Source organism: Crocodylus siamensis, chromosome 2, assembly GCF_052110815.1.
Source record: "Crocodylus siamensis isolate JL-2025a chromosome 2, ASM5211081v1, whole genome shotgun sequence".
Lineage (NCBI taxonomy): Eukaryota > Metazoa > Chordata > Crocodylia > Crocodylidae > Crocodylus > Crocodylus siamensis.
The window spans coordinates 275,517,132-275,532,317 of NC_143396.1; the positions used below are offsets into that span (position 1 = coordinate 275,517,132).

At 44.9% G+C, this 15,186-nt stretch overlaps 1 protein-coding gene across 1 annotated transcript in view; it reads left to right on the top strand.

Annotated features, from left to right (window-relative positions):
* Positions 1–857: 857 nt before the first annotated feature.
* AMN (amnion associated transmembrane protein) overlaps positions 858–15,186 on the top strand; it is a 57,998-nt gene continuing 43,669 nt past the window's right edge. The window contains exons 1-3 of the mRNA XM_090034072.1: positions 858–926; positions 6,131–6,249; positions 6,337–6,381. Coding sequence (XP_089890198.1) covers positions 884–926; positions 6,131–6,249; positions 6,337–6,381 — 207 coding nt within the window. The 5' untranslated portion in view covers positions 858–883. The remainder of the gene's footprint in view (positions 927–6,130; positions 6,250–6,336; positions 6,382–15,186) is intronic.

The following is a 15,186-nucleotide window of genomic DNA, read 5'->3' on the forward strand; positions in this document are numbered from 1 at the left end:
CCTTGCTCCTAGCCAGAGGAAGACCAAGTGTGAGAGGGGAAGTCCTTTCGGAAGTGGGTGGTGACTGGCAAAGCTGGGAGTGTAGATGCAGGAGAAATTGAGAAGAAAATGTGTCAGGAAGCTTCCTTCCATCTTTCTGGCAGTGTATGTGCTTTTTGCCTTCTGGTGGATTCAGAGAGACACAGCTTGCTCTGAGAACACATTTTCCTTCCTCCCAGCCTCCATTTGCTCACATTGCTGCTTCTGCCCACCTTTGACCCCCGACAGTTTCCAAAGCGACTGCGCTAGGATAGAGCCTCCACTGCACTCTCCAGATAATGAGCAAATCAGCTGGTGTCCAAAGTACAATAACCGATCATTTCTGCGAGCTGCTTTCTTCCAAGCAAGCTAATTGAAAATGCATTGACACTATTATTACTAATTATAAGATAACAAGCATTTTGAAGTGGAGACTAGCAGGCAGTAATAACGCTTAACACTTATGTGGTGACTTGTCCACAAAGAGCTTTGAAGAACTAAACCCTATGCATGCACCCCCAAATCAGTTGAGCAAATGCAGGTGGGGAAACTGAGGCCCAGAGGGAGAAAATGCCATGTATGGTGAGTCAGGGCAGACTGGAGAAAAGAATGTGGGTGTCTTGGCTTCCTGTCCCCTACTACTGCAGGTTAAAAGAAATAACCATAAGAAAATCAGTGAGTTCAGACCAGAAGTTGGGCAAAACCAGTCTGCTTAATGGCAATCCCCTGGTTGAAGTGTTTATCATCTGCTCCCCACTCTTCTGTTCCCTTGCAGACACTCAAGTACAGGAGCCATCATGTGATACTTGCCAGTCTAAAGTTCATTTAAGGGCTGGGAAGGAAAGTGCAAGCAGCAGGCTGCAAAATGAAGAGTCTCTCTTTTCTGCTCCTTTCCTCACAGTTCCTTGGTGAGTAGCAACAGGGATCGTCTGTGAGTGAGGGCAAAATGGCTTTCTCTGCTTCCAGCTTCAGGCAATAGCATGGAAGGGAGCCGCAGACTCAGTGGTTTGTGATGAATTTATAACACGGCGGGAGAAACTAATTTTGAAATGGACAAAGAGCGAGATTGCGCTGTGATTTGCATATCATGTTCACTGTGGCTCTGTTGCTGGGGTGTCTCTGCTCTTTTTTAAAGCCTGTAGCAATCACCGAAGCAGCCATCTTATGTTGAACATGCATGTATCTTTAATATTTGAAACCCATGATTCCTCTGCAGAAAGGGTGATTCCATAGTACAGTGGTGTTTATGCTCGTGCAAAAAGGGCCTGTCTGCCACAATGATGGCCACTCTGTTCAAGTCAGGGATTGCACAAGCTAAGGTTGCAATAGCTGGAGTAACTTGGCTGTATTGTACTACTCGGGACCAGATCCTCTAGAGCCAATTCTGTTGAAGCCAAACTAGGTTCTACTGATTTGCACAGGGTGGGGATAGAGGTATGGATGTACACTATGCACTGTACATTATACAACATGTGTTAACCCCCAGAGAAGATTTGAAAGTAACACATACATGCAGTGGGACCAAGTTACACTTTCTGCTGGAGCCTGTACTCCTCATTTCCTGATATGGGGATTTAAAGTATGCAGTACTCTTAGTGCATTAAGAAGTGCACATCTTATTTTCGTGTAGGTTCCTAGCTTTTGTTCTTTATTAAAGAAAAAGATGGGCGAGAGCAATATCTGTGTCTAAGTTGAGGCTCCAATTCAGTAAGATCCTTACTCGCATGCCTTATATTAAGCATGTAAGTATTCATGGGTCTGATTCTCCTTTATAGCAGGGCCCCTTCACACAACCCTGGAAGTGACAAGGGTCTTTAAAGAGGGCATAAAGATTTTCCCAGCTTAAGGGCCTTGGATGCACCAGAATGATGATAAAGGGCCTTATTGAAACCAATCCAAGTCCAATTTTCAATGTTTCAACAAGCTGAAAGTCAGGTATGTCTAAGTTCCTTGCTGAATTGAGCCTTTGAAGCCCTCGTCAGACAGCAGGGCCATGTCGGGATGAAAATTCCTGCTTTTCTGAAGAGGGATGATGTCTCAGCATGGCTCCTGTTGTCAGGTGACTAGGCACCGACTGTCTGGGCTCATGTGGCACCAGCAGATCTGGTGGCAGGTACATGTCCAAAAACAGAATCTTTTTTTAAAGAAACAGAAGTGTGAAATTTATAGAAAGAAGCAGCCATTATGTATAGAGCCTACAACCAGCTCCATTTCAATCCCTAATAAAAAAGGAGTGATGTATAGCCAGTAAGTTGATGGTACACTTACCCCAGAGACTCCCTCTCTGGACTGTCCCCTCTAGTGTTTCACTCTGATTAACTGACACCTGATAATGCTGTATCTGCCTTGGCTGTGTTATCATTTTTTGCTTATGTTAAAAATGTGCCTTTTTTCCCCCCCGTTGTCTGGATGCAGCCAGATGCAATGAATTGGAGAACCGCTGGCTGAGGTAGGCAGTGAGAAGGTGCAGCTCTGTTATAAAGGGGATTATTAGGTGCTGATAAGAGCTCAGCAGACCTGACTTAGCATGCACAATATGTCTTCTCCCCATAATTTATAGCATTCATGTTTAACACATGCACCCCTCAACTGTCACTCAGTGGCAGAGTCCACTTCAGCCTTTAGTGGAGGAGAGGAATGATATTTTAACTGTGAAGATAAAGCATTTTTTTTTTTCTTTCCTGTAGCTCACGTGACTGAAGATATTTTACTCAGGCGGCTGAGTAACATTCATCTTCAGAATGTTTCATTTCCCAAGACCAAGCCTGGGAAATGTCAGCCCCAACAGTAAATATTTTAGAAAATACTGTTCAAGAATAGAGGGTTAGAATGGAAACTATTTTGAAACCTTAACTATGGCAGAAGTTCCCATGGATTCATGCTAGCTACTGGAGTCAGGTTAAAAAGTATGGTTATGGGTTCAGGAAGGAGGGGGATACAGTTGTGAATTTAAACCATCTCTTCTCAACTCAGTCTTTCAGTTAAGAAAAGACAGAGAGAGGGGGACCTAGGCATGTTGCTACTCTAATGCCCATTCTGGCTAACTGGTTTGGGTACACTGATGGTTCGTCAGAGCCATTTTTTGCAGTCTGGTGCCTGTCTACAACAGACAAATTTAGGGGAAGGGCTGAAATGAGGGCTGGTAAAAATCTCAGTAATCCACCAGCCCATATATAGGATCAGACAGTGTGAGATAACGCCCGCCCACTCTTAGAAGAGAAGACTGACTCAATGCTATACATACCTGTGTATACTGTATACACCCATAACTAATGTGAAAAATACATCAGTCTTTTCTGCACATCCTGGCCCTTCACTTTCCTCACTGGGGACAAGGGATCATCTTCATGTTTCATACAGTGCCTTATACATTGAGGCTCTGATCCAAATACAAATAGATCAGTGGTTCCCAAATGTTTTTGGACCAGCAGACCACTGGCCTCCCTCAGAACTTCTCCTGGTCCACCATGCACCTTAATGATCACATGTTTGATTGAAAACATCATGAGGGTGCCTGAGGCCACTTACTCAGGCTCTGTGGACCATCTGTGCTTTGCAAGGCACTCTGAAATCTGTAATCATTAATCTTAATACACACACGTGCACGTAGTAGTGCATCATTCTTGTTTGCCATATACAAGCCTTAATTCCCTTGAACATGAGCTTTCTGAATTCCTCCCTAATGCATCAGTGAACTTTCTGACAACTTGATGTAAATTGTATCACTGAAAACATCCCTTTAGATCAGGGCTGGGCAAAATATGGCCTGTGGGCCAAATCTGGCCTGCCAAGAGATTTTATCTGGCCTTGGGCAGGTCCCTTGGCCCTCATTGTCATGTGCAGCTGGTCTCACTGCCTCCAGTGAGAAGGTGCAGTTCTGTTATAAACGGGATTATTAGGTGCTGATAAGATCTCCCGCTCCCAGGCACTGCTGCTGACCTGCCTGTGGTCCCATCTCATCTATCTGGCTGAGCGTGCCCTGTCTGTGGTGGTCCGGTTTGGTCTCCATAGAGACCTTGACTACCTGGTGCTCCTAGTGGTGAGTACAGGGCAGATGGACCCGGGCCTGATGGGATCAATTGCTCCCGTGGTGCTGTACCAGGTCAGCACCACTCCTCTGGCCTGCAGCAGCTCATCAAAATTCCTCAAATGGCTCTCCAGCCCAAATAATTGCCCACCCCTGCTTTACATCCACTGACTACCGAGAAGGGAGGATGCTGACATTGCTTCATTTAAAGTGTAAACACACACACACACACACACACACACACACACACGTGTGCTCACTATAGTGCTTTATTGTTCAGATGCAGAGCATCCACACTGTGGTATATAATAGAGGTTGAATGATTTTGAATCCCTCCCCACAGACTAAAGCAGACTGAATCCAGCTTCATCAGACCTGGAAAGTGCTGCTTGAATACCTAAGAAATGCTAACATGGGTATTTGTTCTCCCAGTAGCTGTTGTGGTTTAAGCAGGGTCACACTCCTTTGTATTAGCTCTTCACAATCATTAATGCACATGGACTTTTGTCTGTACAGGTGTTTAGCGAATGGCTTTTCCTCTTATAAGTCTGGTGTTTGTTTGCAAGCCAGCAAAATGAGTGCATTTGCCATTCTCTTATATGAGAAGTTTAATTTATTCAGTTGAAGAGTAGAAACCATGTGACTCAGCAGACCATGTGACTCAGCAGACCATGAGTAATGACTAGTAGTGAACTGGCCAAGAAAACAGCTGGCAAACAGACCATAGGCAATGGTTCATTTAGTCTATTGGGTGAATCTTTAGGAACAACAGGTGCATCAGAAGACGAGAGAGTCCATTAACAAAAGGCCAGAAACAGCTCCATTTGTCAGATGGCTTGTTCTCAGTGAGTGATCAGGCTCACTTCCTCATTTCTTTCTGTGGCATTTTGGCAGCTAGTTTGGGTGATGGACTGTTCCCGTGTTCTGAGTCATCATGAGATCCAGATGCTAAATTAAATAGGGCTTATCTATGCAGAATTATTGTCCTTCCATGGTATATTTCTGTAAAGGAAAGGGAGTAAACCATGCCAGTAAAGGGCATCACTATATATTTACAAAAAACAAGGAGTGTAGATCAGTAAAAACCAATGTCCCGAAACAACAAAATTCTTCTGGTAAAAGATCCCTGGATAGCTCCCACCTTTATTCACTATCTTTGTTTACAACCATCAAATTGTTTTTTCCTCTTCTTTTTTCCTTGCTCTCCACTTAGTCCCAACTTGTCCAGTTGTTGCTTGACCTAGGCAAATGCCTGTCAGCTTCAATCAGCAGGACTGATTCAAGTGCAGAGATAAATATGAGCAGAGAGGGAGAGAAGAGAAGGAACAGGCTGGCTGACTTTTGAGGTTACAAGGAAGTGCTTGTTAGAGCAGGAGGGATGCTGCTGGCTCTCAGTGGTTTTTGCTGAGTGTTATGATTTGGGGGCTTCCTTTTAAGCCTTGACACCAAAAGTCACATTATTAATTGAGAAGCTCAGTGGTGATGATGATGATGCTAACAATAATAATTATAATAATAATACTTATTATTATTATATTCCTGGCAGAAAAAAAAGTCCACAGACAAGACCTGTAAAGACTTAATGAACAGAAGGGAAATGGAAAGGAACCCCCAAATGCATCGTTTCAAAAATCTCATCCTGCCAATTTAATCATGCTTGGGCTCTGAATCTGATTTTAACCCCAGCAGTTGGCAATGCTGAAGAGCATTGGAGGAGAAGGTACAGATTGTTGTTGTTCAGATCGCAAAGTGCCCGTGTCAATAAATTGATGGGAGTTTTGCGTGACTAAGATCTGAGGAACAGCTGAATTGCTTTGGCCCTGGGTTTGTCTGTGCTGCTGGCAGCTTGTTTCTCTGCTGTGCATTGGTTTTGTTTCCATAACACTGCACTATTTTAATTAAGGGAAGAATTTTGGTGTTACACAAGGCTGATCCTTGTTGTGTATAAATGCCTGCAGCTCTACTGACCTCTCCGGAGCTGAAGTAATTTACAGTATCTGAGGATCTGACCCAGAGGGTGCCTGAAAGTTGCAGTACAGAAATAGAATGGTATTGAATCACATTTTTTTTCTTTGCTTCTCCTAGCTGTTTCGATTGCTGTGTACAAACAATGGATTCCCAACACCAATTTTGAAAATGCTTCCAACTGGGACAAAGACAGAATCCCCTGTGCCAATGATGTGGTCCTTTTTAAGGATAACAAGGTACTGGATGTTCAAAATAAGCATTTATTTGGAGCAATTCTTCAGCTGCTTGTAGACAATACACTGAGCTTCTTGCATTTCTTACAGGTCATCTCGGTCTTTGTTCAGTCAACCCATTCTCTGAAAGACGTGGTAAGTGCACATACTGCGAAGGGGCTTGTCAACATTTTTTGGAATATGGAACTGGGCTAGTTAAATGACACAGGGACAGTGTTGTAGTTCAGGACACTCTGTTACACCTCTTCACTAGAAATTACTATATGAACAGCGTGGCTGGGTGCCCAGGGCAGCTGCCACACACAGAGACAACAGCAACTTCCATTTGCCACCATTCTGCTGGTGCAGTTGTGTGGCTTTAGTAGTAGACTTTTCTTTCACTCCCCCCTCTGCCCCAAGTCAGCACCCAGGGCAGCTGTTCTGATTGCCCCACCTTAGTTATGCCACTGCTTGAGTGCTCCGGGTATTTGTACAGGCTGAGAGTGCCGTGGTGATGTGTGGGGAAGGAAGAAAGAATGTCACAACTTTATATCATATTTACCCAAATCTAAGACGACCCCCCAATAATTAGATTCTGTACATAGAAAATTTATAAAATTGTTATAATTTTCCATATATACAATCTAATTATTGAAGGGTTGTCTTTAATTCACACCCCTCTACCAGTACAGTGGAGCAGGCAGGGGGGTGGGGGGGAGGGCATGTGTTATGGGGAGTTCGAGAAGCTTGCTTCCTGCTTGTGCGTGCTCCCCTGCCACCTCTGTCTCCTGCCTTCCCCCTCTGCCTCTGGTCCCCTTCTTCCCTTTCCCTCCCCAACCTCTTCTCCCATCTTACCCTTGCTCCATGCTGTCAGGCTGTGTCCCCATTCTAGCCTGTGGCGCTGAATATGGCCCCAGCCCAACCCAGCCCCCATAACAGCCATGCAGGCTATGCATGGATATTATGGGGCTGGACTGGGGCCATGCTCAGTGCCCCAGGCTGCAGTGCAAGGTTAAAAGGGTAAGGGAAAAAGGCAGGGGAGCAGAGGCTGTGTGTGGGGGGAGATGGCGGTGGGGGGGCAGGCCCTGGCCCTGGCCTTGGATAGGAGCTAAAGCCCAAGCCACAGAAACTACTTGGCCCCCACCCCCCACCCTGTACTAGATTTTAACATGAGAGGCTTTGCCCCCCCATGTTAAATGGGGAAAAGAATGTAATTTTAGAATTGGGTAAATACAGTATATAGCTTTTTTACTCCAATCAGAAAAGTGGGGGCGAAAAACCGTAATTTATCTTAAAAGGATGCTTGATGAGGGGATTTCTGAAGAGGAGTATAGGATGTCACCTACGGCATCAAAGGTGACTCAGAAAGTCCCTGTCAGTTCCTGCGTATTTCATGGCATTGTCTTTGGAGCTGGTCAGGAAATCAACACTCTCATTTTGCGGCAAAATGCTCATTCTAGATGCTAATGAAAAAAGGCAAAGACTCGACACCTGCAAAATATACTGCATTAGAAAGCTTGTCTAACTTTACCCGAACTATGCAGTTGGTCCAGTAAAAAATATCACCCACAGAAATCCATAACTACGATTTCTTCCCAGAGGGTCAAAAGAAGGTGTTTCTGAAATAAAATAACATTCCACAAGTTCCTAGGCAGCTGTTGACTAGAATTGACACAACTCTGGTTTCACTGCTACTCAGGACTGAATAACTATGAAACTGATCCTGGTAATGTGCTAAGTGTAATAAAAAAAAATCCCTGAAAAATCCTTTGGCTTCATCTAAACAATCTTTTTTCCCCAGAAAAACAATTTCATGAAATGGTTTCAGTTTCAACAAACAGTCTTGTGGGGTGAATATTTAAAATGAATTTCTTTCTTCCTTTTTTTGGTTTGGGAAAGATTGTAATGTTGTGTTGGAAACGTCATTTCCAGTCCTTTTAAAATTTGTTTCTCATTTTTGCATTGCTTTTTCATTTGTTAGTAGCAGTGTGCCATACATTGACACGGTGCAGGCAAAAATTATGTTTGTTGCATCATTGGCCCCCTGAAAATGCTCTGCAACCACACCATGAGACACATGCGTGGCTACAGAGCACTTTTAAAGTGGTTGATTGCGTGACAAATTAACCCTTATCAAATGAGGGATCAGACAAAGGTGCTCCAAGCACCTTAGGTAATTTGCGCTCCCTAGAATTAATTTGTGGGAGTAATTACTTGCGTTCTGCTTGCAAACTGCACTGTTTGATGTCCCTGGGCACTTGTTCCTTGTTTGCTTGGGAAGTCTCCTTTCTATACCCTCCTGGGCCTGGACTGGCTCCACTCCCTTGTTAGGGTTTTTGTCAGACACAGGCAGCAGTCACCCAGTTAGCAGCTCTCTCAGCTGCTGAGAGCACGTGCCCAAGCACACAGCACCAAATAAACACTCAGCAAGCCAAACACATTGACAGTCCTGGCTTACTTACCTTCCCAGAGCAGTATCTGGTGCTTGGTGCTGGCTCCTCTTCCCCTTCCTCCTCCTTCTCTTGCTCCCATTTTGCAAGGTTTTGCTTGCAAAATGCCCTGTTTGCTATTCGTGTTCACTTGCTCGTCTTGCCTGATTCTGAAAGGTATAACTGTAGAGTGTGTATGTACCATCATTGGGGCAGTATTAGCCTTGCTCTTGCACACACCAAACCTAGATGCAAAGCACTGCAGCTGCAAAGATGACTTTCCTGCCTCATTTTTGGGTTAGGTGCGTGCAGGGCAGACATAGCTGGGCAGGGATGTGCTTCTTGGTGACATGCCCCCAAAACAGTCTAGACATCCCCCATGTGTCCTGGTATTACATTAAACAAAGAAGATTCTAAGACAACCCCTGGGAAAGCAATCCTAATGACAAAATAACATGAGCAGATAGCAGCCCTGTGTTGCTAAGGCTTCTCATGCACCTAAGCTTTATAGCTCGTAATGCAAGCTACCAAGTGCAAACAGCATCATGTCCTCAAATGAACTCTTGCCTAAAGGAAGTAGTGGAAACCCTATCAGTTGAATCGGCTCTCTATAGCTGTCTGAGTACTGATATCAGCATGACTGTGTATGAACAGGAAGCTAAACGTGTGTCTAAACAGCTAAATATGGTTTATAGGTTTGGGGGCATGACCATGACTTGCATAACAACTGTACACCAGAGCCTCTGGCTCCCATTCCTGTCCTTGGCTGGACTCCATTTTAGAAGGTGACAAAACAGATGGCGTCAAGACAGGGAGCAGTTTTGCAGGAGGGGGATGAAAGGGCTGATTGGGTCGTCCCCATCTTTTATGTCTCCTGGGCCTGTCAGAGGGCCCACGAGTCTGTGCTCCCATGTGTCCATTTTCCACTCCTTCACAAGCGCCATGCTTACTTAGTGACCCAGAGCTCCCCATCCCACCCTCCCCAAGACTCCCTGAAAAGTGACCTTTCCTAAAGTGGTTTCAAAATGTATGGTTTGCAAGGGGGCAACGGGAGTGTGCGCTGCCCTGTCAGGCAGCCAGAGGTTCCTGTGAACAGTAATCGTATCAGACCTAAGTCTGCCTGTCTTCATTTCTGTGAAAAGAACATTTGTTCATGGAAATGGCAGCTGAGGTTGCCATGGTGACCTGATTTGTCTAGCTATCTGGGTAGCTAATGTAATGTAATTGGTTCTGGTTTGGGCTTTTTAAGGTAGCTGTCAGCTCAGTACCCAGGCCCCAAGATTTTCACCCAAATGTGACTTATTTGTGACAGAATTTTTGCCATTGGTTTTTTAGTTTCTATAAGCAGATAAGCTGATGTTGGCTACTTTCCCTTTTGACTGGTCACTGTATCCAAACGGTTTGTATAAATTTATGTGCCACTATAATTTGTACAAGCTGTCTTAGCCACTAATAGCTTTGATGCTTTAATAATGCGCTCTGTCACATTTAACTCCTCGACAAACACTTGAAACGATTATTTTATTCAGATGGAATAGTTAAATGTGCCAGTTAGCATGGCAATAAAGACACACAAGTATAATTTCTGAATGAAGTGACATTTACCAGAAAGTATATGAGATCAAGCTCACAGTTCAGTAGATTTGATTTTGTTTATGGATTCCTGTGTATTTCTAAAGTGCCTTCATCAGTGTGGAACTGCGAAGTATTATTCATTAAGGCATTAGCCTCTCGAACGCAAGCTAAATAGGTGAGATTAAACAGACCTCCAATCAACCATGTTTCTTCAAAAAAGAATAGCAGGGTGTAACGAAAGCTTAAGATAGGCTTTGTTATTCTACCTTTATTCACTGATCTTACATGGGACATTTTGTATCTAAGGATCCTATAGGAGTTAACAGGGGGGTCAAATTATTAACTCAGCCTGAAGAAACTGTTGCCTCATCCATATACTGACCACAGACCTTGCTAAAGCAAAATTTCCCATTTTGAAATGCATGTTGTGGTTCTGCTCAAAAACGAATGGACTAAAGCAGCCCTTCTGTAACAGGTTCATGTCTAAGAGGCAGGTGCAAGGAATTGTTCTCTTTGACATGCAGGAGTCAGTGGGTGAGGATTCACAGTGGGGAGTGTATCTCGTCTCACAGCCACAGCTACCTGAAATTCATGACTACTTTATACATCTAAGCTGTAGGAGTGTGGATGTTGCATGTGCTGAGCACTCTACTCGCTGAAGGCAATGGGAGTTCAGGATCCTGAGCATCTCACAGGATCAGGCCTTTCCCTAGCTGCTGCTTTCCTGCAGTGATGTCAGGCCCTCAGTTCCAGCTGGACTCCTGGACCTCCTCCCTTAGCCCCTACTGTGCACATGAGAGGATGTAGGAGCTGCACTGTGAGCAGCTCCACTGAAGAGTTTACTCTTCCCGTGCTCAGGGGTATTTTGTGTCTAATTACAGCTCCAAGCCTCTCCAGCTTTAGACAATTACTTTGCAGCATATTCTGTTGCCAGACTCAGAATCTATTTATTGGGATCACTACGAGATTGGAGTATAAAATAGCAACCCTCAGCCTGTGCAGCAATGGGGACACCAAATTAGATCCAAAATCTCCCTGCCTAGGCCTTTCTTTGTAAAATGTACCCCTTCTGAAATAGCTGTCTCTGAAATTTGCCGGTGTATAGAAGATGGAACCAGACCCAAACTCTGTATCCAAACCATGAAGAGAGTTAAAATAAAGCAGGTGAAATCAGAGGGCTGAGTTATTACTTATTAACATTTACATGAGATTGTAGATGTGCAAGGTACTTTACAAGATTATAGCATATGCCCCCAGCCTTGACCTGAAGTACTTACAGCCATACGGTAGCCTCACCCGCTATAAACATGTTGGGTAGTGTCAAGTGTCATAGATGTTCTGATTTCAAGGCAGTTCTGACAATATACATTGACCAAGGATCTGCTCAGCCTTTTGTACTTTGACCTAGCTACTGCTGAACAACTAGCAATGAAATGAGTAGCAAGTCTCCAGACCAGCTTCAGCTTGTAATTTGTGGTTTGTCCATTTCTTCTGGGGAGAAAAAAAAGGGAGCCACATACTTAAAGATTTACAATATATAGATTGGATCGAGTTTTCTTGTTTTTTGCTTCATCTCGGCTGTATGCCTGTAACCTCATAGCTGCATCTGCCTCCCTTCAGATGGTAAGAATAATACCAAGCTTCAGATTTGTTTTAAAAAAACCCCCAACAGCAGCAGCAACCCAACAATGACTCTGCTCCTTTCCTTGTGAAGAAGGCATACCGTTTGGTGACTGGCATTCAATGTAGAGAAATGCAGTGTACATCACGCTGGGAGAAAAAAAACAGCATCATACTTATAGGCTTGGCAGTCCTATGCTCACTAGAGATGTAAAGAGACTTGGGGGTCTTGATTGAACACAAGATGAACATGAGCCCCCAGTGTGATGACATAGCTGGCACAGAGAACCAAACTCTGGCATGCATCCACCAATGCATCTCAGGCAAAACCAGGGATGTCATCCTCCCACTTTACTCGGCCTTAGTGAGGCCTCAGCTGGAATACTGCATCCAGTTTTGGGCCCCCCACTTCAGGAGGCATGTGGATAAGCTTGAGAGAGTCCAGGGGAAAGCCACCCGTATGACCAAAGGGCAAGAGTGCAAGCCTTACGAGGACAGGCTGAGGGACATGGAACCCTTCGGCCTGGCGAACAGAAGGCTCAGGAGGGACTTGGTGGCTGCCTGTAAGTGTACAAGGGGCGTGCATCAGGATCTGGGAGAACACTTGTTGACCAACGCTCCCCAAGGGATAACTAGGTCTAATGGCCACAAACTTCTAAAAGGCCGATTCAGACTTGATATAAGGAAAAACTTCTTTACAGTCTGAGTGTCCAAGTCTGGAACAGACTCTCCCCCAGAGGTGGTACAAGCACCTACTCTGGACTCACGAGCACCGCATGCCCCACAGAGGCTGAGTGGGGAGGGCACAGTGAGCTCCCACAGGTGGTGGAGGCACTGTTGGTGGCCGGAGCGTGGCGGTGGTAAGTAGGGAGCTCCTGCAGGCAGCTGTGGGGAGGGGGTGGTGAGCACCAACCAGCAGTTGGCAACCACCTGCGGACACTGCCGGCAGCTTTGGCGGTGGTCAGCGATGATCACAGACTGCCCACAGACACTGCTGGTAGTGTCAGTGGGGGGGGGGGGGGGGGGGGGCAACCACTTGCAGCTTTTCGCAGGGGTGCACCGCCACGCTTAGGGGGTGCATGTTCACACGTGTGCACCCCCTATGTGTCGCCAATGTCTGGACTCATTCAAAAGGCATTTGAGTATCTTGCTGGGATCATTTGATCCCTGTAGATTTTCAGCATCTGGCAGTGGGTCCGGACTCTATGATCTCCTAAGGTCCCTTCCGGGCCCTAATGTCTATGAAATCAGAAAACAAATCCTGGTTGTCAGGATTTTACAGAAATGTGCCTATTTAGAGAGCAGCTTCAGTATTTCAGTGAAATTAATCACTTAAATCAGCAGGAATACATTAAGCTTTTGAAGTCTCCATGGAGAACCTTGGCAGCCTTTGGCCAAGTGACAGCCATGCGACTGTCACATATGAGAGGATCACTAGGTGAAATTCAAACCCCGGATGAGAAGATTAATCTTGAAGGCAGGATCCTGCCTGTTGGCATAAAGCTGGAGGTGAAGATATTTTTGTGAAGAAGGCACTGAACTGGCAAGCACTAGATCAGGCTTCGGTTCTTTGCTTTCCTGCAAGGTGTTTAAGGGCTGATGAGAAAATGCCTTTAATTCTCTGGTGTCTTGGGACTTGCCTAGACCACTAGTCTCCAGAGTGGGGTTCACGCACCCCAGGGGGTGCATAAGATGATTTATTGGGGTGTGGGAAGAAAATATTAGAACTTCTATTTATATATATTTATATAAATATACATATATTGGGGGGGTGTGCTCAATTTTTTTACTGATGGGGTGCGCGAATATAAATATACATATATTGGGAGTGCGTGCTCAAAAATATTTTACTGATAGGGATGCACGATCAAAAAAGTTTGGAGACCGCTGGCCCAGACCATGGCAGCTGGGTGTCCCACCCAGGCTGTTGCCAGGCACACCCTACCCACCAGACTTACTCCAAACACGGACATACACCAATGCAGACGCAGCATGTCTTTCTGTGGCTGCTCTTGAGACCTCTGTCTACAGCTTGCTTGAGAGTGGCCATATGTAAATGGAATCGTAGAGTCACAGAAAAGTAGGACTGGAAGGCACCTCAGGAACTCATCTAGTTCAATACCCTACTTAAGGCAGGGTCATTCCCATCCAAACCATCCCAGGCAAGTATCTGTCTAACGTGTTCTTAAACACTTTAACAACAACCCTGTCATACAACTTTCAGGCACAATGCCTGAAACATCAAAAATATACTAACATGCCACAGGGGAAGTAGGGGAATGAGGGCTCTAGCAAAGTCCTGCCTCTGGCTGGAGGTTGTTAGCATGACTCGAGACCCAGGAAGTAGCATTCCCTTAACTCACAGGCAAGGAGGCTGGGACTTGGGGATGGTGAGAGCGAGACAGCAGACTGGCTGGACGAAGAATGTGCAAAAATACCTTAGATTCTTCTGTGGATCACGCCTCTTGCCCATGTCAAAGATCTGGACCAGGTAATCCCCCATATCCTATTTGTAGTGCTTTGCCCGTTCTCATTTAAATATTCCAAGTGAGCGATCATCTAGCACTCTTCCAAAGTACTTTATCCATCTGCCTCTCTGCAAGTTTTCCTCAGACTTCAGTCTACATTTTACTTTTCTCTTCTCTCTCACTAATTCTTCTTCTAGCACCTAGAAATCTCTCTTCTTTCTGGGCCTTACCACCCAGGCAGGTATTCTGTACACAGTAACAATGCCCTGCCCATACTCTAGACATTGACCAGTAACTTTTAAAAATTTTCCACTTAAATCTTCTCCTTTGGCTTCTGGCCATTTTTGTCTCTCTTCTCTAAACTCTTCTATTTCTTTACATCCTTTTGACGTTAGGGTGCCCAGGACTGATGGTGATGATGTTTTTGTAACAAAATCATAATAATGACAGTGATAATTTATATTACTCTATCGTCCAGGAGCCCTAGTCAGAGACCAGAGCCTCACTGTGTTATATGCTGTGCAAACAGAACAAAGCAACAGTCCCTATCCCACTGAACAGACCATATAGACATAAGACAAAAGATGGATACAACCAATGGGAAAATACAAGAAAGAAATGAAACTATTGGTCAACACAAGAGGCAATAGGTACAGCCCTGACTTTAGGCCTTTTAGGTGGGTGTTTGTTCATCCACTAGGCCTCGGCAGTGTGTGTGTGGAGGGTAACAGTGAGGAATTATACAGGAGACTGGGCAATCATTGCTTGTTCTGAGGGCACAGTTCTTGACTTAGACCAGAATTGCTGGAACTCAATATTCCTGGTAGCACTGCTATATGACATTTAGCTGTGATGGAGGGGAAGCATAT